Genomic DNA, 24,868 nt, shown 5'->3' with positions numbered 1-24,868 from the left:
GCGTGTGTGTGTGTTGGCATGCACAACTTCCAGCATTCTCCTTGGTATGTGCAATTCCTTGTGCAGCATGCCTGTTGGTGTGTGTGATCCCACCTGCAGCGTGCGCTTTGCTGCCTGCACCTTGGTGTGCAAAGCCTTGTACAACGTGTGTGCTGGAGCGTGCAATCCCATGTGCAGCGTGGACATGGGCATTTGCGGCTCTGTGTGTGGCAAGATCATGCAGACTGAGGTGCTCCTGTGCAGGCTGCACCTTGGTGCACACAGCAGGCATCTTGTCATGATCTCTCATGCAGTGTGCATCTTGGCATGCATGATCCCATGCACAGCATGCATGATCCTGCATGCAGTGTGCACCTTGGTGTGCATGATCCTATGTGCAGTGTTCATCTTGGCATGCATGACCCTGTGTGCAGTGTGATTCTGCACACAGCATTATTCTGCATGCATCTTGGTGTGCATGATCCTGTGTGCAAGGTGCTTTTTGGCATGTGCAGTCCTGCATGCAACGTGCATCTTGGCATGCACCATCCCACACGCAGCGTGCCTCTTGGTGTTGCACATCCTGGCATGCAACGTGCACCTTGGCATGCATGGCCCTGCATGCAGTGTGCCTCTTGGCATGCCTGATCACATGTGCTGTGTGTATCTTAGCGTGTGCAGCCTGGCATGCAGTGTGCATCGTCGTATGCATGATCCTGCATGCAGCGTGCACAGTCCTGCATGCAATGTGCCTCTCAGAGTGCGCAGCCCAGCATGCAGTGCACATCATGGCATGCATGACCTCACATGCAGCATGCCTCTTGGGGTGCACAGCCTGGCATGCAGTGCATCTTGGCATGCATGATGCCATGTGCAGCACGCCCCTTGGCGTGCCCGAGCCCCCGTGCAGCGCGCCTCGCGTGGGTGCGCCGCCGTGCTGCAGCCGGCGCAGCGCAGTGCGCATCCCAACAGTGCCACCCAGCAGCCCGGCCGGGCTTTGCAGCGGGACGGGCGGGTGCTGCGGCTCGTGGACGCCCTCGCAGGGTGGCCATGATGGAGGAGAACAAAGCAGCCTCGGGGGCAGGCGCGGAGGCTTTGCTGCCGGCTCGGGCCCTGCAGGAGCGTCTCCGAGCCCTCTGCGATGCTGAGTCGCTGCGGGAGCAGGGCTGTTGCTCCCCCGCATCAGTTGCTAACGCACAGCGGGACTCTGCAGCACTCTGGCAGCTGGTGGTGCAGGATTTGAGCCTGCGGTGGGAGGCAGTGTCACAGCAAAGGGAGCTGGGTGCCCGGGCCAGCCAGTCCCTGGCTGTGAAGCCAGAGGCTTGGGGCCACTGCCAGTGGGCTCCAACCCCATTGCTCGGGCTGTCTTGTCTTGTGCTGTGGTTTCACAAAGTGCTGATGTCACCCACCGCTCACTCTATCACAGCCTGATCCAGATCATGGCACCCAGTGCAAGCACAAGAGAGGCTGTGGGGTCCCTCAGACCCTCACCCTACATCATGCTCTCAGCATCATCCCCACTACTGCTCCCCGTGTCTGGTAGGACTTGAGCGGGACAGCCTGGCCCTGGCACAGACCCGATCACCACAGCATGGAGGAAACCTGCACCAGAAAGGCATAAACTAGCCCAAGGCAGCGCTGGCCATCCCTCAGTGCTCCCTTCACCCACACCTCATGGCCCCACATGCCCCTTTGATGCTGTGAGACGTCACTAGAACATTTCCCTGGTGTTTTATCGCTGGGGTGAATCATTGACTGGGGCGGGCAGGCTGCCTGCCAGAGCCTGGTAACAGCCTGTGCCAGCTGAGCACAGCCAGGACAGAGGGGCTTGCTGCACAGGTGAAGCTGTGAGCTGAGGAGTCATCCTCAGTTCCTCTGCCCTACTCGGGGAGCTGGTTACAGATTTTGGGGAGGAGGTGGATGGTTGGCATATGGCTGAGATCGCTGCCAAGGTGGGTTTGTTTAATGAGGTTTTGGGAAAGCTCTGGAGTGAGAACACAGCTGAAATCCTACTGCCAGGGTCATTGCAGAGTTGTCCGTTGTCCCTTTGCTGCTTTGGCCTCTCCATGAGTATTTTGGGGGTGTTTGCCCCATTGTGCAGGTGGGGATGTCACCGCCCTAATCCTGTCCCAGCCCCTTGGTTTGGGGCAGGGCTCCGGACTGCAGGGCAGAGCCTCATCCCTGTGGTGAGGTGACGAGGGGTGTGTGGATGACAGGGCCACCCAGACCTGGCAGACGGTTTCCTCTTACCCCAAGGTGTTTGCTCCTGTGACATAATCCTGGGAGAGTGTGTCACACGGGAAACCTCTGGCAGGGCTGAGCCGAGCCGTGGTGGCACTGATGCACAGTCACTTCTTGAGGGCTTGTTAACTCACCCCGGGGAGGAGCAGGCAACCTGTCCCGCTTCCTCCATGGGGAAACTGAGGCAGGGCTGGGGCTGGAGGAGGTGGCGTTGAAGGGGACGCAGGGATGCCTCAAGCCCCATTTTGGACATGGCTGAGGAAAGATGGACCAGCTCAGGGTCACCATTGTAGCCAGCCTGGCACCGGGATGAGGCCAGGATCCAATCCCTGTGCTCTGGATGGGCAGGAGGTCCTGTGTGTTAGTGGCAGGCTCCGTGATGCCTGTCCCACAGGCAGCCAACAGCCTTCACCCACCAGTCTCCAGGTGCTACAGGGTGCTCCCAGGTGCATTCCCACCTCCCTCCGTGCCTCTAGACCAGATTGTTTGCAGAAGGTGAGATTTGGGTGCCCGAGGGACTGCAGCACCACCCCAGGCCTGGCCCCGCAGCGTGCGTTTGCCCCGTGGATCTCGTGTGGGGCCACGCAAGCCCTGGCCAAGCCCAGCAAGGCGGGCAGCAGCCCGTGGCCGGCGGCGGGTGCCTCAGACACGCGGTTTGGTGAGGCAGAGCCGCTCCTCCCCGTCCCCCCCGCGCGAGGAGGAAATTGCTGCTGACGGAGCCGCGAGCAAGCGCTGCCGGACTGGGGATGACTAAGTTTGGCAGTGCTACCTGCCGGCTGTTTTTCCTTTTATGGAGGATTTGAGCGAGCCACTGGAGCAATTCTCCAAGAGAACCCAAAGGGATCCACCCTGACCTTGGGGACAGGCAGCGCCGGGCTGGGGAGCGGGGTGGCCGGGGAGCAGGGTGAGAGGTGAGGCACTGGGGCAGTGTGCGGCTGGCGGAGGCAGGGATGGAACCATGGAACCCCTCTCTGCGTCTGGACCGGGCACCCAAATGTTTTCACTTTCTATTTTAAGGAGCTGGACGCTGGCTCTGTGTGGAAGCCTGGCCCAGAGTGCCAGGCAGGGCCCACGGCTGCAGGCACCCTCCATGCCACCCACCTCCAAGGCCACTCCTCTGTCCCACTGCCACCCCAGCACAGCTGTCCCGCAGGCTCAGGGTCCTGAGGAACCAGGGGAACACATTGCTGCAAGGAGACATTGCTGCAGGGGATGGAGCATCTTCTGCACAGGGACACGTTGCTGCAAGGTGATGGCATTGAAGAGGACACAGTGCTGCAAAGGGACACCCCAGAGCAGGGGTGGGGGAAATGGGCTGCTCCACTGGGCTGAGGTGGAAACGGGGCAGCCCAGCCTCAGAAAGTCCCCAGATGGTGAAAAATGCAGAGAAAGAGAAACCAAAATAGCACCTTTCCTTCCAGTGGGCAGGGTGGCTGGCGGGGCCAAAGCCTGGCCCCCACAGCATCCAGGGTGGCTGTCCCCTTAGACCCCAGCCCACACTGGGGGGGCTGGGACCGGGCTCCTCACGTTGTGTCCTGCATTCTTAGCATTATTCTCCTTTTTTTCTCCTCCTCCTCCACCCGGGGGGGACGAGCTCTCAAACCTCTCCATTTATGGACAGGAGGTTAGGTCAAGTGGGCGGGTGAGGGGATGCCTGGGTCTCTAGTGGTTTAGGCCCATCAGGGAACAAAAGACCACGATTAGCCTCAAGTACCAAAGACCTGAGGATTGCCAAAGGGCAGGGAGAGCTTAATTGTCGCTTAAGGTACAGGACAAAACAGACCAGGCTACTCAGCTTGGGGAAGAAAACAGAAAATAATTTAATGCAACATCAACTAAAACATAACCATAAAAACCCCAAAACATAACCACAATAAACCAACACAGAGTGGTACAACCATGAAGAGTCTGACGAGCCCTTTAACAACACTTCTTGCCACACCTCCCCTCTTCCCAGGCTCAGAGCCCTGATCCCGGGGTTTTTACCTCCTCCCCCCTGAACGGCTCAGAGGGGCAGGGATTGGGGGTTTCAGTTAATCTATTCCTGATGGCTTCTGCCATTTGCCTCTCCTCGGGGCAGGTGGGCTCCACACCAGTCCTCCCTGCAAGTCCGTGGGGTAACTCACACGCTTGGCAGCCCTGCACGGTCTACTCCGACGCGCACTTACTCCAAAGGCTGCAGCTCCTCTCTGCCTCTCATGTGGGGCTGCTCTGCGGCGTGCAGGCTCTCCAACACGGCCTGGGCCATGGCCGTCTCCCCACACAGTCCCTCGCCCGTCCGGGCTCACTCACACGGAGCTGCTGGTAACCTCAGTCCTGCCATGGATCTCCATAGGTTGCAGGGGCACAGCTTGCATTCTCGCCACGGCTTGCAGTGGAGTCTCTGGTCTGGTGCTCCTCCTTCCTTCCTCCTTTAACTGTGGGATCCACATGGTCACCTCCATCTTGTATCACTCATACACCTCCTGCCAGCACTTCAAATTCCTGTCCCTAAATAGTGATGGCAGAGGTGCCAGATTGGCCCAGCCGGGCTGGAGGTGGGTCTGAACCCAGGAGCTGGGGAAGAGTCCAAAAACTCTTTACCGGGTCTTCACTGCAGCCCCCTCGCCCTGTTACTAAGCCAAAAGCTGCTCCTTGCTAAACCATGACAGGGTCCCTGGGGAGGGATGGGGGTCCTGCCTAGGGGACAGGGGCCACAGCCAGCCCTGAGGATCACTGCAGCATTGCAAAGCTGATGGACCCCTGGGACCCCCATGGTGATGCCCTGTGCCACTGAGACCCCCACCAGGGTGGTTGTTGGGATCACCCCTGCTCAGGTAATACCCTGAGAGCCGGGGAGAAAACAGCCCCTGCAGGTAGGCAAGGGTTTTTTCCATCTTATCACTTTCATTTGAAGCCAAACACTGTAGATTTGGGGGTGAGGCTGCAGCAGCTCCCCCTCCAACCCTGAGGGAAAGGCTGGATGTGTCCTCAGCCCTGGGCCACTGTGGAGTCACTGGGACAGGGTGCGATGACTCCGAAGCAGCTCCAAATGATGAAACATCCTGATTCATTCAAATCATTAACATTAAAAACCCAAAAACCGAACAAACCTAACGCAGAGGTGACTCAGGCAGTGGTGCCCTGCCATTTGCTGGTGACAGAGCGGCTGCTTGGGGTTAGGCTTTTGGGCTGGATTTTCCCCGGGTCTATAATAACACCTCGGGGTGTTGCTGAAGGCAATGAGCTGGGGTAGAGGCAAACGTGCTGCTGGGGACAGCCCTCTTGCTCTGCCCTGCGAGGCAGGGCTAGGGAGAATTTAAAGTGGGGTGTATGAGAGCCCCTCGAGCCCTTTAGTCCTCAGATGTGCCAGGTTGTCACTAAGGTGGGGAAAGGTGAGATGCATGAGCCTCCTTTACTGTATAAAGCATCCCTGCAGCCTCCCCCCAGCCAAACCCTGACCCCTGTGGGCTGTGGGGCAGAGGGAGGGCCGGGGCCCCCTCCTCCCCTCCCTGGTTCCCGGCTGACTCAGCCGGCCGGGATTCCCACAGGTTCCGCCAGGTGCTGCCCGCAGTGAGTGGGGAAGAGGTTTCACAAGCCCCGCTAATTAATGCTAATTACAGAGCAGCTACATGGGAATCATTTCTTCCCCAGGTGTCCTTCCAAAAATGGCTTTGTGCAGGTGTGGCACCATCCTTCGCTTGTCATTAGGCTCTGCTCCTCCTCAGAGAAGGCTGGGGCTGTGGGAATGGCGTGAGGGAGGCCAGGGCCCCACAGCCCCGCGGGTGCCCGGCTGCAGCTGCTGCCAGCCGCCTTTGGCTGCAGGACAGGGCTCGCTCAACCCCGGGTCAAGGCAGCCCGTGAGGAAACAAAACAGCCCAGCCTCCTCCAGCAGCATGACTGCTCCTGGCAGCTGCTGGCAGAGAAGAAAACCATGGAGAAGGGACTTGAAGTCCTGTATAGCTTGGTTCTGCTGCCTGCATTGGAGGAACAATGAGCTCCTCCCAGGACCAGGAACTCGCCCCAGGAGCCCTTCTGAGCTTCTCTGAGAGGATTTGAGCTTCTCTGAGGCTTGAAAAAGACAGAGTGAAGGGATTTAGAAAACTTTTTCATCTTTGGTTTGTTTTTTCTTCTCCTCACTGAGCCGATGATGCCCAAACATTCCAGGTGTGAAATACTAGAAATAAAGCAAGGTGGAGGGGGGCTGGGAGACCTGAGCTCCAGAGTCAGCTGTGGTGGGCTGGGAAAACACCTCACCTGCTTTAGAAACTTGCTGAGCATCCCCAGTGCCTGAGCTGCAGGGAATCAATCCTTCTCCTTATCTGTCTGGAGAAAAGGAGGTAGAGGAGATACAACTGGGCAAGGTGGAGGGGAAGGGACCACCTTGTCCTCCGTGGCCACAGTGACCGATGGCCGAAATCCTAGGCTGAACTGTCAGCGGCTGAGACGGGAGCTAGAGGTGAGGAAACCCTTCCTACACAGTCTGGGGGAGGGGTCTCTATCCTTGGAGGCTGATTTTATGTGATTTTTCTGCAAGGTTGAACAATGGGAAGCAGCTCAGAGGTGATCTGGTGGTGCACCCACCTTTAACGGGTGAAAATCGGCCACCCTGGGCAGCAAAGTGCTGGATGGCTGCAGGGATTGGTAGCTTTGCTGGTCTTCCACAGCCTCAAGTTGTTAAAACTGGGTTCAGAATTACAGGATTTAGGTTTCTACTCAACAGAGACAGCTGTGTCTTATTTAACTGATGCTTCAGGACTTTTGTGGCAGAGATGAAGGGACTGGTGTTTCCTCGTTTAATGAAGAAGAGTGTATGCCAGGGTGGAAATATTATTTAGGAGTGGAAACAATTTCAAAAGATTTGGTTGAAGCTCACAGAAGGGGAAATCAGACAAGATTAAATCCACCCAGAGCCACTTTCCAGGTTGTTTCCACACCACTCCAGGAGGAAACGCTGCCAGTCCAGGCGCTGTGGGTGCTGTGACTCCCTGAACCCCAGCAGCTGCGGTGGGAACCCTGCAACAGAGAGGGGCTGGCGAGCAAAGCTTCATCCCCACAGGGCTGCCAAACCTGGAAACCAGTCCAGGCAAAGCTTCATCCCCACCGGGTTGGCAAGGGGAACCCCATCTCCTCTGTAAGGAGGCGACTGTCTGTGTGATGGTTTTGAAGTAATCGTGACTTCGCTGAGATTATTTCTGTTTGATGTGTGTAGACTTCTCCCTCTGAGCTTCCCTCTCAGCAAGGGGAGGTGCTGTGTGTATCTCAATGGATGAGTCTTCTCCCAGTGCCCTGTCTTCGCTCCTGTCTCAAGGTGGGGAGGAGAAGGGTAACGCCAAGCCCAGCACTGCTGTGTGCACGCCAGTTCCCCCAAGGATGGCCGCTTTGATGAGATGCCACAGCTAATGAGCCTGCTGGCGTGGAGAAAGGTGCTGGGCAATGGTAACACAGCAAGTCTCAGCGATGGGATCTTGCAGCTTTCTGGGCTATCTGTCCCATGTCCCTGTACTCGGCACTGGTGAGGCTGCACCTCAAATACTGTGTTCAGTTTTGAACAAGAAGGAAATTGAGGTGCTACAGCCTGTCCAGAGATTGACAATGAAGCTGGGGAAGGGTCTGGGGAACAAACCTGATGAGTGCCAGCTGAGGGAGCTGAGGGTGTTCAGCCTGGAGAAGTGGAGGCTGAAAAAGGAGACATGAACTCCCCTGGACTCATTATTTTTGCACATTAACTGCCAGCAGATACCAGGGCTCCAGAACTACCTGAAAGGGAGTTGTAGTGAAGTAGAGGTTGAAATCTCTCCGGCAACAAATGACAGAACAAGAGAAAATAGGCTCAAGTTGTGCCAGAGGAGGTTTAGATTGGAGATTAAGAAGACTTCTTTTACTGAGAGGGTAGCTGGACACTGTCCCAGGCTGCCCAGGGAGGTGGTGGGGTCACAATCCCTAGACATATTTAAAAGATGCATAGCTGAGGTGCTGAGGGACAAGGGTTAGTGGTGGGCTTGGCAGTGTGAGGTGAGGGGTTGGATTCTATGAGCTTAAAAGTCTAACCCTACCATAATGATTCTATGACTATCCCAGAGACATGCATCCATGGGAGCAGCTGGGTGAAGGACCTTGCTCTCCACCCCAGCAACAGCCAGGAGCAGCGTGCTAGCAGCCCACTGCCCACCTGCTATCAGGATGTGATCAGAGCAAGCATAAGAATTATGCTCATCCCCCCAAAAATGGGCTGGCCAATCAACTGCCCAATGTAAGCATTGGGAGCTCCTGATGTGCCAGGAACCAGCACAGGGTGCATTAGATGTGACCGGTGATTTATGGGAAGGAATTCATGATGCTAGTGGACTTGTCCTACCCTGTCAGCCCCCCACTCTGTCTGCAAGCCAGTGGAGAATACTAGCATTGTGGAGGGGTCCAGGCTGCCAGCAGACCAGTGGCTCTCCTCTATGGGCACCTTGAAATCTCCAGGAGATGAGTGGGCATCCGAGCTCCTTTCCATCCCAGTACGTGGAGACTTTGGGAGTGGAATGTTTTCACTGTTGAGCACAGAGAGTTACCTTGGAAGCAAGCAGAAGCCTGCAGCACTTCAGCAACTATTGCCCTGGTATCTGCTGGAAGTTAATGTGCAGAAGTGACGAGGGGTCCGGGAGGGTTCTTTTCTGTCACTGTTCCTCAAGCTGATGCACAAGGGAGGGGAAATAGGGAGGCCTTTTCCCTGCCCGTGCCTGCTCTGGGAACAGGGGCACAGGATGATCCGAGGCTCCCATCCCACAGCAGGGCACCCCAACTGCTCAGACGGGGCAGAGGAAGGAGTGGGTCATTTCTGGGGTGTATTCCTGGTGAGTTTTGGGTTTGTGAAGCAAGGGAGGGGGCGGCGAGCGGCAGCCCTCAGCTGCTCTCTGGGTTCTGGTTGCTGCTGCCTCTTTCTGTGTGTGGTGACACAGAGACAGGACCAGGTTTTGCCATTTAAGGCTCATTTCCCCAGGCTGGCGGCTGTGCTGAGAGCTGCTGGGCAGGTCGGTCCCTTGGCCACTCTGTGTTCATGAAAGAGGTGGGTGCTCTCAGGGGGACCCTTGCCATCCTGACCTCCCTCCTTCCCAGCTCTCTCCTCCTTTTCCTGACCTCCACAGCAGAGGAAAGAGCCGAGGGAAAGGATCTGGGTTCAGCTAAGGAGTGATATGCCCTGTGTTGGATGGACAGGAGAAAACCCTTCCTGGTCCCAGAGGCTGCAGGGTCAGGACATGGGGCTGTGGTGCCCATGGCTCCGAGCAAGGTAATGCCAGGGTGAAGCAGGGACATGCAGGCTGTGCCAGAGCCAGAGCTGCTCTGTGCTCAGAGCTTCCTCATTCCTGGCACCTCAGATGGTCACTGAGCCTTCCTCTTGCGTATCCTCCCTCTCTGAGCTCTTGCAAAACAAGAACAAGGGCTCCCAGAGGGTGAAAGGTGCCGTGCAGCCATCTCACAGCCATGGGAGTCCAAGGAGGGTCTTGCAAAGCCTCTGTAGGAAAATCCCTGGTTTTCTGCTTGCTGGCTTGCCTCTTCCTTGGAATAAGAAATTGTAGAGTTACCCTTCAGGTTTTGGTGCATTTTCAGTCTGAGCCCCATCGAGACCCTGATGGCCTCTGTACCTGCTTGGCTTCCTCTGTGGCTCTGCTGCCTGTGGTGCTCCAGCAATGGAGGAGGTCTGGAAACCACTTCTCATGGCTCTGGCTCCAGGGTGGGGAAGGGAGGAGAGCAGGCATGTGGAAGTCTTAACCCCATTCATCGTTGAGGGCTGGAGGAGCGGGGAATGTGTTTATACATCATCCTGTACATGCCAGGCATAGGAGATGCCTGGGTAAGGGCAGGGAGGAGTCTCCAGGGCAATGCCAGCGAGGGCCACTTGCAAGCCCTTGAAGTTTTAATGGGACTTAAGTGCATTTTTCAGATATTCTCAGAGCCAATAACACCTCCACTACCCCAGAGGGGCTCAACACCCACCTGTACACACATCACGCATGTGGGATAGCGGAGACGGCACTCGACAATGGACGGCAAGTGGATGGCAAGAGCAGAGGTCTGCCATCCTCTTCCTTGGGAGCAAGGGGGACCTGACAACTCACAAAATCCAATCTCACTTTCTCCTTCCAGATGTCCATCCCATGGCAGCCTGTGGTGGGTGTCCTTGGTAATCCCAGGTCACAACTGGTGAGGAGCAGGCAGGATACCTTAACACCTCGGGGCAGTGACAGCCAGCACATGGCACCCAGGGCTTCTGTTTGCCTTTCTCTTGAGATCTTATCTGCTGCTAGCAGGAATGTGTGAAATGAGCCAAACAAAGCACAGGCGGAAATACTGTCTCAAGTGTGGAATGGAAACTTTGGGGGCAATGGGCTGAGAGAGGAATAAAATGCAGCAGGGATCAATTCTTCTGCACACAGACTTTGTGGTGGTGGTTTTCTTTTGGCCCCTGATTGTGAGCAGAGGGGCCTATGGGTGATACTAGAGGGATGATATTGTGGCAAGTTTGCCGGGGGTACTGACTGAGAGGAGGCATCACCACACTGATATCCCTGCCATGAGGACCAGAAACAAGCCTACTCTGCCTGGCACCGGGTGAAAACCTCCCAGTCCTCTCCCCATGCATCCACTCCCCAGCAGCTGGGTTTCATTACTGGTGGTTCTCATGACACTGCTGAGTGCTCTGTAGAGGCTGAATTACCCCTGAGGGTTTTTTTAACCTAGAGGAACACAGGCAGTGGATGGGGCATTGACAAGAGCAGGTCCCACTCCTCCATCACCAAGTCCCTGCCTGGGGTGAGCCGCTTGCATCAGGGCTGGGCTGTACAAACAGAGCTGGGGGCTGGACAGGGCCCAGAACGGCTCTGGCGGGTGCCTCCACATCCCTCCTTCTAGGAACGGGCCAACCCTGCCTTGCCTGTTCCCCAAGCACCCCAGTGCCTGCGGGTGAAGGAGTGGGGTGCAGGGCTGGAGCTGCTGGAGGAGCGGGAGTCCCTCAGGGCTGCCCTGGCTGCACGGCGCAGCTGTCTCAGGCCCTTCTCTTGCATTTAACCACCAAGCCAACATGAGCCCTGTTGCTGGAGATAAATGGGGACTACACCCCCAAACCCCAAGTGGGATCGCCTGCAGGGTCAGAAATGCTTTCTGCTTCCTGGTGTGGGTGGGAGAGCCATCCTGAGCGGGGGCAACGGGCACCTCTGTGCTCCGCTCCTGTTCCCCACGCTGGAAACAAAGGCACTGCGCTTCCCACCCTCTCCGAGGTGGGACAGGTCACTTCTGCCACAGGCTTGAAGCCACCAGACGGAAAGGGCTGCTAGCCCAGCAGAGATCAAAGCACGTTTCCTGGCGTGCATGGGTAGCCCAGGATCTGTTTCATTTCCTAGGCACAGCGCGAGCGGAAAGCTCCATCCAGCTGCCTGCCTGCCTCTATCACCAGCAGCAGAAAAATCGATCCCGAGAGTCATTAAGGAGCAGCTGAGAATGCACTGTAGGGTTTGTCACAGCACTATGAGACACGTTCAGGAGCCTGTGGGCAGGCCAGGGAACAACCTTGGGAGCATTCCTTGTGGGAAATGCCCCACTCTGGGGCTAAATCACCGTGGCAGGGTCATTCAGTGGTGCTTGGGAAGCGATGCAGGTGGGGTTAGCAGAGCCACAGGGGCTGAGAGTTGCAGAGAAAGCCCAGGGGAAAATCAGCTTTTTTCTCTTCCTCTTCTGTTTTTAGCAGGAGGAAATGTCCCCCAAAGCTGATGCCAGGCCTGGCTGGAGGGGCAGGGCTGCTCTCAGTCCCTGCAGGGAAGCTCTTTGGCAGGGAAAGAGGCCGGCGTAGGGGCTCAGCTTACGCCTGTGCCGTGGCCATGGGAGCAGCAGAGCCCAAGGATGCCCAGCGTGAGGGAGGGCTGCGGCTGGAGCCGGGCCAACATCGCCCCAGGGCCCGGCTGCAATCGCGCTGCGCTGGGGAACGACCTTGGGCTGGAAACAATTCAACACTCGGGCCTCACCGGTTCTTGGCGTCAAGGTCAAGCACCAAACAGCACCAGCAGCACATTTCACCAGTGGGGGAAGGGAGGGCTTTGCTGCGCTCCGGCTGAGGCAGCTCAGCCCAGGGAGGGTGGGAGGGTGGCACGGCTGCTGGGGGCCACGGTGGAGCTGGGCAGATGATGCCCAGCAGGCACAGGCTGACGGCTGCTTCCACGGCTGGGAACGAAGCTCTGGTCTCTGCTGTGTGGGTTGGGGGGCCCTGGGGCCAGTACTATGATCTGGAAATGTTGGGACAGGGATGAGTGCAGGGGTACACAGTGAAGGGGCAGGGAAGGCGCAAGGGCACAGGGAGATGGGGCTGGTGGCAGTGAGGACAGGCATAGCTGGGGAAAAGGGCAGAGAAAAAACAGTGCTGAGGGCTTCAACCCCTCCAGCAAAGGCCTGTTATCAGGGACAGGGGGCTGTAAACCAGGCACGTGTCCTCTTCCTCCACCTCTGCTACCTGGGCAGGGCTGTGCCCTTTCCAACAGCCTCAGCAAAACCTGGCACAGGTTGTCTCCCGCTGCCCTGAAGATGGGAAGCAGTGAATGTGTAGTTTTCCAGTGTGACACAATATAATGATTTACCTCTGTTGTGGACAGCAGAGATGCCTGATGCACCATTCGCCCATCCATGTGGGTGCAGCAGATCAGGGGAGAACAGTCACTCGCACAGGGAGGCCTGCAGAGGGAAATGCTGTCGTCTCTCTCTCTGCAAACAACGCTGATAAATCAGAGACAGCTTGAGGATCAATACAAAGGAGCAGGAGCCTCAAGGAGGGACACGCAAGAGTGGAGAGTGGTGCTTGAAGGAGGAGAGGAGAGTCTGCAGCTCGTTGCAGATGGTCTGGCATTGGGGATGCAACTGGTTAGTCAGGAAAATGTCAAGGGCTGTTTTGCTTCAAGTTTTAATGCTGAACATAAAGAGAGAGATGAGTGAAGCTCCCAAACATCGTCAATGAGGGGGATGGGCATGGGGTCCCTGCTTAGGTTTTACCTCCTGCAAATTCCCATTGCAGCTGATGCTGCAAGGAGTGCATTGGAAAAGAGGAAGGTGTTGGGATGGTCCCCGTGCCTGCAAAATAGGGGATGTGGCCTTTCGCTCTTCCCCTTGGGGAGTGGGAAGGGAGGAGAAAGGCAGTACTCTGAAAAACCTTCACGATTTTTGCGTGAGGGTGATTTAAAGCAGCTGGGCTGGTTGCAGAAGTTTCTCATTGTCACGACAGCAGGAAGGAGAGAGTGGAGGCCCATGCATGATGAGGATGCTGAAGGGGATGTGCAGAAATTCAAGCCAGCCCCAAAAGCTGCTGAGATTATTTCACCCCCTTGACCTTCCTCTCCCCATATGTGCAGGAGACACCATCCCAGTGTGAGTAAAAGGCTTCTGCTCTAGGAGAAGGGCTGGAAGAAGCGAGTGGAAAGGAGAGCTCACATGTTGTCTCACAAGTGCAAAACTTCAAGCCCAGCCATATCAGCCAGCGAAGGGCAGGAGGATCCTCCCCTAGATAGTTTTGTCCAGAGCAGAGGCGAGCCAGATGCCAAGGACAAACAGCGAGAAGTGAAGCAAAACAGAGAAACTCAGATTCCTGCCATGTCTGCCTGAGAGTAACATGATGTGCAGGGAGCTCTTTGGTCAGTTCCCTTTTCTCGCTCTGCTCTTGCAGCAGCCCAGGAGCAGACAGGAGGAGAGCCCCGAGCCACAGCCAGCAGAGCTGGCTTGGTCCGTCGCATCCTGTGTGGTCAGGGTGGTGAACATGGCAACTGGCTGGTGGCTGGTGGCTTCAAGTGGCAGGAAGGAACTGGTGGTGCCCAGCTGTGTGCTGTGGGCCACATCCTGCCAGCCCCACTGAGGCCAAATCCCACTGCCCCAGAAGCTGGGAGATGTGGGGCTGGTGTTACTGCCCACCGGATGCTGGCGGACTGATTGCTTTCTGATCCAGTCCAATAATCAAGAGACACTAATTGCCAGGTAATTCTCCTCACCTAATGGGCTGTCTCCCAGCCGTGGCTCCCCAGCCCCACTCCACCCAACCAGCTCACTGGAGTGCAGCAGAGTGTGGCCTCCCACCCCTCTGACACCTCCACCCCCCATCCTGCTGACCAAGACCCCTGTGAGCCAAGGTGGCTTCACCACCGGCTCCTGACCTCCTGCTGACATTCCTCACCCCAAACCCATCACCCCAGCGCTATTGTGGGAGTTTTCCCCACTGCTGTTTCCTGCAGATCCCTTATCAGCATGTTCCTGGGCCACGCTTTACACCTGTCAGGGCCATCAGCCTCTACCCATGCCTTGTGGCTCCCCTATTCGACATATAATCTTCTAATTAATAATCAGCCTTTTCAAAGTGGAGCGCAAACATTAATTAATTCCCCGTGAGGTAGGTAATTAACAGTGATGACTCCCATTTTCCTGCAAGGGAAGCTGCGATACAGAGATCTTGCATGACCCACATGAGGTGGTAGGGAAACCAAAGGCAGCTCTGCTCCAGCACTGCCCTGCAGAAACGCTCCCCCGTCCCCTCAGACTGTGACTTCTTGCACTGAGGGCTTCCCATGGGTCTCTTGGGGTATCTCTGCTCCACCACCGTGGCCACCTCCATGTGGAGGGTCTATCCCAAGATGGCCTGTCAGGGCAGGTCCGTCACCATGGGCACCTCTGCCCTGAGGGATGAGATGTGGCTCTGGGGTGGCCTCCTGTGTCTCCTTTCCACACCATCCCCTCTGAATGATCCATCTTTTTTGGGGCACTGCCACCAGCTCCTGGACTAGGTGCTCCAGGGGAAGGGGATGCCGTCCCATGCAAAAGGGCTGCTCCTGGTGTTCCCATCTATACCCAGTGTCCCATCTCCTCCCATCCCCCTCTGTGTCCCCCCTCCCAGGTAATTACAAATCTCCATCTCATCGGGCTTTCACAGGTTCCTCCAGCTGCTCTCCTTCTTTCTTTGTTCCACAGCAGGGAGCAACATTGTCGGGAGGGAATAACACCTGGGTTCCCCTGCCTCCACCAGGCAGGGCTGCTGGGGGCTCAGGGAGGAAGCCCCCTGCTCCAGGCCCCATCCTCATCCTCGCTCTGATCTCTGCAGCTCTGCTGACAAAGAGCTTGCTGGTTGTGGGCTGCAAGACCCTAACAGCAGGGCTGGCCCCTCCATTTCCAGGCAAAGAGTGTGCTGTGGAGAACAGGAATTTTTAGCATCATTTTTTTCCAGGGAATCTTATTCTTCCCCTGTCATTGCTGTTTTCAGACCGCTGAGATTCGACATCCAAGGTCCCCACGACGAAGTCTGTGTGCTTCCAAGCGGCAACAGATTGCGAGTGGCTGTTGTTACTTTACTTACAGGGCTGCTTAATTAACTTGATTAATCAGCCCGCGTTCGCACAACACTCTGGAGACTCGAAGCCCTCTTGTCGCTGCTGCCTGCTGCTCCGCAGCCGCTGCCCTCGCCTTTATTTCCAACCTGGTTTTGATTCTAACAGCCAGAGGGACTCGCAGAGAGGGCAGGAGCAGCCTCGCCTACCGCTCATGCAAGCTTTTGGTCAGACAGGATAGAAACAAATATTGCCCCAATCTGACCAAATCACTGCTCCTGTGGTGAGCTCTGGGGCAGCACGGGGAGCGGGGAGCAGGGCCTGTGCTTGACTCAGCACCCATGTCAGAGCATTCCCTTTGCCCAGGTATGGCCGCTGCCGTGGGGACACGGCCTTTAACGGTGCCCGAGGTGGCCCCGACGTTCCCGGTTGGGGTTCAAGGGCCGCCAGCCTGGCCGCGGCTGCTGACATCAGCAGTGAACTTGGGCCCGCATCCTGCCGGGGGTTACTGCTGTTTGCCCTGCGCCTGGGGGTGCAGATATGGCCCCCCCAGGACACACAGGCAAGAACCAGGAACCAACCCCCTTCCAACACACTGGGGCCAGCGGAGTCCTGCAGCACGTTGTGCCCAGGGGTACCCCCTCACCCTTCTGGGGAGCTGCAGCCGACCACCCAGTGTCCACACAGCCTGGGGGGCGAATGAGATGGGACCCCTGACGCGCGGGGCTTTGTGTGGGGGTTGCGAAGGACGGAGACGCACGAATGGGCTGCACGGGAGCGGCCGCAACTCCGCGACCCCCGGAGGTGGGGTGGGGGGAGCGAGCAGCTGAGGCTACAGTCCCCTCCCCCAGCAAAGCAGAGCGAAACTGGGGGGACTGCACCCACAGCACACATCCCCCTCGCCGCCGCACCCCGCCGTGCTCCGCCGCTCCCTGCGCACCCCGATCTCTTCCCCTTCGCAGAGCAGGGGGTGCGGGGGGGCGCCGCTGTGCGCGCCGCGCCGTGCCGGGCCGGGCCGGGCGGGGCGGGGCGGCGCGCGGCGGGGGGGCGGGGCGGCGCGAGGCGGGGAGGCGCGGCCGCAGCCAATGGGAGCCGCGCGATCCGAAAGTTTCCTTTTATGGCGAGGCGGCGGCGGCGGCGGCCCAATAAAAGGCGCGGCGGGCGGCGGGCGGCAGCCGCCGCGAGCTCTGCTTGTCTGCCCGTCGCTCCGTGCCCGCACCGTCCCGGCTCCCGCCACCCAGCTCCCCGAAGGTACGGCGGCACCGCACCGCGGAGGGAGGGAGGGAGGGAGGGAGGGAGGGGGAGGACGACGCTCGGTTAAACCATTGATATGATTGATACCAGTTTAACTGAGCTTGTTAGAAGATGGCGTGGCCGCTGCCGGAGCGCCTTTTGTTTGCTGAGGACGAGGAGGGGGGTGAGGGGAGCAAGGCTGGCTGAACGTTGCGGTGTTCTAAGGGATGTAGAAAGAGATGGTGCTTTAATAATGGTTCATGGGCGCTGATTGTATGGAGGGGGCGTCGCTCGCCCCCGTCACCCCTGGGGTTAATCCGCCTCGTAAGAGGATAGCTGGCGGCCATGTAAGGGGCCAGGGGGAGCGGGCGGCTAGGCTATTGTGTACTGGGGAGCGGGGAGGGGAAGGAATGGGGCGCGGGGCTTTGTCTGCTCCACGCTGCCCCCTCCTGCAGGCGCGGCTGGGCCTGGGGGCGTTGCCCCCCGCTGGGGAGGGGCGCGGCCGCCCCCCCGGCCACATCCAAGCGGCCCCGGTGGCGTCTTCTGGTAGGAGGAGGTGGGGGCGGCAGCGGCCCCCCTTCCCGCGGGCGAGGAACAAAAGCTGCGTATAGGGGGGGGGAAGGGAGAAGGGGAAAAGCTCCCCCTTGTCTCTTCGGGCAGTGACTACACTTCCCAGGCTGCCCCGTGCGGGGCTGGCACACGTGCTGGTAGCTGCCGCCGCCCCCGTCTCGTCCGGATTAAATCCGGGCTCCCGGAGGTGCTGGAGCCGAGCACCTTCTCGGGCAAGGCGGTAATTGCTTAAGATCCTGATTTTAATCCCCCTTCGGCTTGGGGCAGAGCCCTGGTCGCGCTTGGCTAGCGGGCGGGGCGAGGTGGCTGCTGCTCAGGTTGTCAGTGGCGCTCGCGGGCGGCGGGAGCGCTCCTGGGGCCGCTCCGCGCCGGGGCGAGCAGGGAGCGTGACCCGCAGAGCCCCGGGGCCGGGCGAGGCGTGCGGAGCGCCGCTGTCCGGCGCGGGGCGTGGCCAGCCGCGGTCCCCCCCGGGCTGGCGGCGGGCGAGGCCGGCGGGCGCGGCGCGCTCCAGCCGTTGCCTTTTATGGTCATGCTGCGAGAGGGTGAGGGACTTCCTTTGTCCCGAGCCGCGCCGGGAAGGCGGCCGCGCCCCCTCTAGCGGGCGCCCGGCGAACCGGTGCCGCGCTGCCAGGAAGGAAATGGGTGGGGAGAGGCCTGGGCGGCAGCAGCGCCCTCCCATCGCCTTCCCGGTCCCCTCCCCGCCGGCTGCTGATGCTCACCTCCGCGTTTCTCTCTTCTCCCGCAGCCAGCCATGGATGATGATATTGCCGCGCTCGTTGTTGACAATGGTTCCGGTATGTGCAAGGCCGGATTCGCCGGGGACGATGCTCCCCGTGCTGTCTTCCCATCCATCGTGGGTCGCCCTAGACATCAGGTAGGTGGTTGGGGGTGCCTTGTTGCTGGGTAACAGGAGTTCTTGGTGGAAGCAGTTCCCTTAGAAGCACTGAGCTTCAAGAAGCCCTTTTATTTGGCTTTATAACACAAGGAACTTCTCCACTGTAAGACAACCAGTGAGGAATGTGACCTCCCGAGAGCTTCTGTGCAGTATGGTGGTGGAGCACGTGGCTGAACACTTCTGTGTATAATAGTGGGGGCAGCAAGGGGACAGTAGTTGGGAGACCCAGCTTTAGGGGAAAAGCAGGTTATCTGTCTGGTGGGACTTGTTTTTCAGCTGTACTCACTGCTCATTCTTTGTTGTGCAGGGTGTGATGGTTGGTATGGGCCAGAAAGACAGCTATGTTGGTGATGAAGCTCAGAGCAAAAGAGGTATCTTGACCCTGAAGTACCCCATTGAACACGGTATTGTCACCAACTGGGATGACATGGAGAAGATCTGGCACCACACTTTCTACAATGAGCTGAGAGTCGCCCCCGAGGAGCACCCTGTGCTGCTCACAGAGGCTCCCCTGAACCCCAAAGCCAACAGAGAGAAGATGACACAGGTGTGTAACACTGGAGCTTGGAGCTACAGCAGATATTGCTGCAGGCCATCCCTTCTCTTCCATGTTGCCCTCTCTCCTCCTTCACCACTGTTCTCCCTTTTGCCATCTTTACAGGGTTTTCCTTTCCTGACCTGAGTCTCCTCTTTGCTGGATCTTGACAGGTTTTGTTTGCTCTTCTAAGCTGGCTTTCTCTGAGACTGAACTAGCAACTTGTCTAACTGCTGTTTCTGACTAGGCACACTAATCCCATTTACCATCCTTGAGTGACTGTGCTGTAGTGTACTTGACATTTGTTTTCGTTCCTTGCCGTGACACGTGGATGGGTCTGTTGTGGTGGTTATCCCTGCTCAGGCTCTGACCTGGCAGATGTGGGTGGAGACCAGGCAAGATAAGCATGGACTTTGAAGGGGGAGTGGAGAGAAGCTTCTCTTATCTAGGGACAAAAGTCAAAACCACTTGCATGGACTTGGTGTAGACCTGTAGTGAGAACCCTGTTTATTGCTGTTGACTTAACTCTTTTGGTTTTGTTCATCTCTTTTAGATCATGTTTGAGACCTTCAACACCCCAGCCATGTATGTAGCCATCCAGGCTGTGTTGTCCCTGTATGCCTCTGGTCGTACCACTGGTATTGTGATGGACTCTGGTGATGGTGTTACCCACACTGTGCCCATCTACGAGGGTTATGCCCTTCCCCATGCTATCCTCCGTCTGGATCTGGCTGGCCGTGACCTGACGGACTACCTCATGAAGATTCTGACAGAGAGAGGCTACAGCTTCACCACCACAGCCGAGAGAGAAATTGTGCGTGACATCAAGGAGAAGCTGTGCTACGTCGCCCTGGATTTTGAGCAGGAGATGGCCACAGCTGCCTCTAGCTCTTCTCTGGAGAAGAGCTATGAACTCCCTGATGGCCAGGTCATCACCATTGGCAATGAGAGGTTCAGGTGCCCCGAGGCTCTCTTCCAGCCATCTTTCTTGGGTAAGTGCAGCTGTTCCAAGATGATCTGTGCCACAATGTTTTCTGTAAAGGGTGATGTGGAGACTGTGACAGCCAGCAACTGCTGGTCCGTAGCAAAGGCTGTCCTTGTCACACCAGTTAAGCCTCCTTTTCCACACAGCCTAAAAGCTGTTTTGTTTGAGGGACTTGGGGCAGTAGAACTGGAGGGGGGTTTGAGCCTGTCACAGCTGTGGCCCGCTGAAGGGGTTGGACACAGTAGCTGCTTGCCTGTGTCTGAGCCCTTGCTGACTTGAGACTGCTTCTTCCTCACAGGTATGGAGTCCTGTGGTATCCATGAAACTACCTTCAACTCCATCATGAAGTGTGATGTGGATATCCGTAAGGACCTGTATGCCAACACAGTGCTGTCTGGTGGTACCACAATGTACCCTGGCATTGCTGACAGGATGCAGAAGGAGATCACAGCCCTGGCACCTAGCACAATGAAAATCAAGGTAGGGTGGAGTCAGGGGAACCTCTCTACTGAAGTGCAGGGGAGGTGGAAGGGAGGGTGACCTTTGTTAACTTCTGCCAGAGAAGTTAGAAACTAGTGTCTGGTGCAGCCTTTAATGATTTTGCTGTGAACAAGATGGCATCCACCCAACTATGAATAATGGCATTAGTGTCAGTACTGTCAGCAAGGCAGGGAGATGGGGGTGTGAGGCTGCTTCTTCAGCCTGTTTGCGCTTGGTGGTATCCTGGACAAGGCTAGATCCGGGGACTGTGCAGCTGCATCAGGCAGGGCCCTGTGTGGGCAGCGAGCGTAGCATGAATGCCAGGCACCTGACGGATTCCTTCCTCTCCCTGCAGATCATCGCCCCGCCTGAGCGCAAGTACTCTGTCTGGATCGGAGGCTCCATCCTGGCCTCCCTGTCCACCTTCCAGCAGATGTGGATCAGCAAGCAGGAGTACGATGAATCCGGACCCTCCATTGTCCACCGCAAATGCTTCTAAACCGGACTGTTACCAACACCCACACCCTTGTTTGTGATGAGATGAAAACCCATAAACGCGCATAAAACCAGACGAGATTGGCATGGCTTTATTTGTTGTTTTTTTTTGGCGCTTGACTCAGGATTAAAAAACTGGAACGGTGAAGGTGTCAGCAGCAGTCTTAAAATGAAACATGTCGGAGCGAACGCCCCCAAAGTTCTACAATGCATCTGAGGACTTTGATTGTACATTTGTTTCTTTTTTTAATAGTCATTCCAAATATTGTTCTAATGCATTGTTACAGGAAGTTACTCGCCTCTGTGAAGGCAGCAGCCCAGCTCGGAGGGAGCAGATGCCAGTTACTGGTGTTAGGTTATAATTGCTTGTCTGTAAATTATGTAACCCAACAAGTGTCTTTTTTGTATCTTTCCGCCTTAAAAAACAAAACACACTTGATCCTTTTTCTCTTCGATTTGTCAAGCGAGCAGGCTGTGTTCCCCAGTGATAGATGTGAATGAAGGCTTTACAGTCCCCCGCAGGGTCTAGAAGTGGTGCCAGTACGAGGGGGAGCGAGGGGCTTACCTGTACACTGACTTAAGACCAGTTCAAATAAAAGTGCACACCATAGAGGCTTGACTGGTGGTGATGATTCATTTTCTTTCCTTCTGTGGTGCTTCCTGACGGTTGGTGCATGCTGTGATCTTGCCTTGCCAGCCTGTGTGGGCCAGCTATCTGACTGGGGGGTGTCTGGTGTGTGAGCCAGATGGGTCAGGGTGATACAAGGGGGAAGGGCTGAGCCTGCCAGACCTGCAAGTCTGCAAGACTGCCCTGGGCTGGAGCTCTCCAGATACTGCTGCTGTGCGGAGGGGAGATGCTGGAGGAGCTGGGCTTAGTGGGGATCCAACTGCACCTCCTGAAATAACACTGCCCTGTATGTGTCCTTAGCAATGCAGTATGACTGGCTGGGGCCTAGCAAAAGCAAGTTGGGGGCGGTGGGGAGGCTCTTAAGTATGCCACAGCAGTGGGTTTCTCACTTGGCCAAGGCTCCTGGGGCCCATTCTGCAGCCCACCCTGGCCTGTTGGGCTGTGTCCTATCCCTGCATCAGGTGCTTGATGTCTGATCTGCACCTGGAGGGAAGGTCTGAGCTCAGGCTGGGAGATTCGTGCTCTCTGGCAGCCTGCTTGCTGGGTGGAGTGACTTTCAAATACAAGAAAGAGAAAGTCTTCTGTGAAGTGGAAAAAAATTGAAGATAACAAGGACACAGCTACACATGGTTGGACAGGGGTGGGGCTGGGAACAGGGTGTGGGAAGGGAGGAAGCTCTCCCATGGTAAGTGCCACCTACGCTTCCAGGGCTTGCTGCGGGCCCGGTTGCTACCTGCTCTAGCCCAGCCTCTCCCATGAAGGAGGTTTGCATGGCCTCTTGGCTCTGTCCTGCTCTGTGCTTCTGAACCTTCTGAGAAGCTTCAGCCTTGTTTGATGGATCAAGCTCTGCAGTTTCACACAAAGGAGCAGGCACAGTGGGGAGCCTCACAAACTGCTGGGAGCTGAGATCCTGATGGGCACAGCAAAGCCACCGCAGAGGTGACCAAGGCTGCCAGCTCAGGGAGAGCAAAGCCAGGTGACTACTCAGTGGTTGCCAACTCAGGCAGACCAGCCCTTGGGGCCTCGCTGACAGGCTGTGCTGGCTTCCCAAGGCTTCTCCAGCCTGCCTGGCTTTGAAGAGCTAATGACTGTGATTGTGTCATGCCCACAGCAGATGAAAGGTACGGAACAGCCTCCAGTGGCTCTTTAATCCTCTGCCTGGCCTGATCCTTCTCTGGCATCATGCTGTATTCAGGGTGGACCTGCTGGTTTCTGCCCTTCATCTCCCCAGCCTCCCTCCCAGCTGCCCTGGGTGCAGTAGGAGCCTGGCAGGGCTGTAGGTGCAGAGACTGGGCTGGGCAGATTTGCTACTGGAAGCACCAGTTTGCAACCGGGGAGGTGAAACAGGTTGGAGCAAGGCTCAAAGTGGGCTGATATCTTGGGGAAATGAGGTGAGATGGAGGCAATGGCAGCTCCTGGGGAGGGAGCTGGTGGGAATGGGGCAGGAAAAAGGCCTGGAGGCAAGAAGAGAACCCCTACCATTCTATGATTCTATGACTCCTTCAGCCCTTCCTGAAATGGTCACTGATCATTGTGGAAAAATGTGTTAAGACTCAAAGAACAGAAAAGATGACAGTAGCAGTGAGGGAGAAACCCCAGAGCAGCTCAGGCAGGCAGAGGTGTGGGCAAAGGGTAAAGGCAAGCAAAGGGCTGGTGCAGAGCTGCTGTGCAAAGAGGAGATGGGATGGTTTTCATGCTCCAGAGTGCAGCAGGCAAGGCTTTATGTTAGCCAAGGCTCTACAGGGTGGTGTTTCTCCTCTCTTCCTAATTCATTCACTAGTTCAGGCACTTAGATCTCCCCCCAAAAATGAGGCTGAGCCTTTCACAGCCCTCCCCGATGCCTCTCTGGCACGGGGCCGCAGCGTGCACAGCCACTATGCAGGCTGCTCCAGCAAGGCTCCCTTTATTCCTCCTCTGGGCCATTACATGCTGGAGAAAAGAATGTGGAGTTGGGCAAGGAAGCCTGTGAGTATTACTCACTGCTGCCGACTCCAGCAAGCAGGGGAGAGCCCAGGGTGGTTTCTTGTCAGGAACACCAGGCGCTGGAAGAGGGGGGATTTTTTTAACTGCGTTTTCTCTGTCATGGTGTTTCAGAGGGCTCAGTTTCGCAGAGGCGGGGAAATGCCAAGGGGACTGGCACATGGAGGGCGGGGGAGAAGCTGGTTCAGCTGTCTTGAAGCTCTCTTGAAGCCACCAGTCATGGGCAAGGCTCAAAGGTGATATGTAGGGAATAATCAATCCCCTGGCTACCCTCTCGAGCACACAAATAGCCAGGGGTTGTGGGAGGACCACGAGGTTAAAACAGTTCCCCATGGGCCAGGCTGAGCGTGTCCCCAGCTCTGGCTCAGCAGCGGTGAGAGACTTCTCAGGCTGCAGAGGCGGCAGGACTGGGCTCTAGGTCCTTTCTCACCAACCTTCAGCTGCCCTGGGGAGCTGGCACAGCTCAAGGGAGCTGAGCAGACACATTTTACACTTTCTTTCCCCGGAGCTCCCAACTTTCGCTCCTGCTGGAGACAGTCACAGGCACTTCACCTGCAATTAGCTGGTGACCTGGAAAGTCACCTCACTGAGCCACTTATGGAATCAAGCCATTGCCAGGAATTAGTGATGTCCTTGGCAAAGGTGACGGTTGTGGCTCTCAAGATGTAGCCCTGAAGGGTCTTGTTGTCTTCTTGTCAACCCCCTGACACAGCTGAGAAAACAAGACCCTTCAGGGCTAAATCTTGAGAGCCACAACCTCCCCCCATCTTGGGGGAGGGTGGTCCATTCTCTCCTTAGCAAGCATGTGCTGCTTCAGGAGCTGGCTGCACACAAAAGTCCCAGGGAATCCCAGAGCATTCAAACAAAACCAGCCCCTTAATGGCAGAGGTCCCCTTCAGGGGTACAAAGCAGCAGCTTTGAAGAATGAGATTTCTGAGGTATCAGGTCAGGGGTGGGACTGTGGGTATTGGCTGTGCTTGGGGCAGGAGGAGTGCTGGTCTTTGAAGCTTGTCTTTGCAGAAGGATTGCTGACCTAGAGCCTGCCCTGACTTGCATTATACCCATCTGTAATCTACTTTAGCAGGCCTTAGAGTATTAAACTGTATCAAGTATTAAAAATCACTTACGGCAGTGGAGCTAGCAGTTCACTCAGGCACACCAAGTGCTCTGGCCACTGTAGTCCAGCTGGGCTTTAGTCGTGTTGGCAAAAAGATGAGATGTCTGCACTGTGTCGGTCTTAAGAATAATCAGAGGAGAGAAATGACACAAGACTCTGCAGAGGGAAAAAGTATAAAATCCCCAGGTCAGTCTGGTCTTGAAACAGTCAAGAGAGTTTGTCTTGCACAGAGAGCAAAATGAGGCAGCATGGTATGTGCCTGCCTTCTTTGGGCTAAGAAAACTCTGTATTAGTCATAAGGTGAACAAAGTCCACCCTGAGATGGCCCAGCACAGTAGGCTCCCAAGTGCCCACACTGAGAGGGGTGTTCTTGAAGCGAGGGTTTGTCCTCTCACCAGTTGACCACCTCCCAGTGAGCATCAA

The 24,868-nt window shown here is 56.6% G+C and overlaps 1 protein-coding gene across 1 annotated transcript; it reads left to right on the top strand.

Annotated features, from left to right (window-relative positions):
- Window positions 1-16,670: 16,670 nt before the first annotated feature.
- ACTB (actin beta) lies at window positions 16,671-21,339 on the top strand. The gene is made up of 6 exons (XM_061994122.1): window positions 16,671-16,778; window positions 18,076-18,204; window positions 18,533-18,772; window positions 19,314-19,752; window positions 20,044-20,225; window positions 20,581-21,339. The coding sequence occupies exons 2-6, from the start codon at window positions 18,082-18,084 to the stop codon at window positions 20,722-20,724; spliced, it is 1,128 nt and encodes a 375-aa protein (XP_061850106.1). The 5' UTR covers window positions 16,671-16,778; window positions 18,076-18,081; the 3' UTR covers window positions 20,725-21,339.
- Window positions 21,340-24,868: the final 3,529 nt, after the last annotated feature.

This window comes from Colius striatus, chromosome 3 (assembly GCF_028858725.1).
Source record: "Colius striatus isolate bColStr4 chromosome 3, bColStr4.1.hap1, whole genome shotgun sequence".
NCBI lineage: Eukaryota > Metazoa > Chordata > Aves > Coliiformes > Coliidae > Colius > Colius striatus.
The sequence above is the reverse complement of the archived record's forward strand: the minus strand, read 5'-3'. Positions and strand labels throughout refer to the sequence as shown.

Bases quoted from the DNA above. Each gene is read 5' to 3' on its own strand.
- ACTB (XM_061994122.1), top strand. From the start codon at position 18,082: ATGGATGATGATATTGCCGCGCTCGTTGTTGACAATGGTTCCGGTATG. The intron at 19,753-20,043 runs GTAAGTGCAGCT...TCTTCCTCACAG, and splicing joins CTTCCAGCCATCTTTCTTGG to GTATGGAGTCCTGTGGTATC. The intron at 20,226-20,580 runs GTAGGGTGGAGT...CTCTCCCTGCAG, and splicing joins CTAGCACAATGAAAATCAAG to ATCATCGCCCCGCCTGAGCG.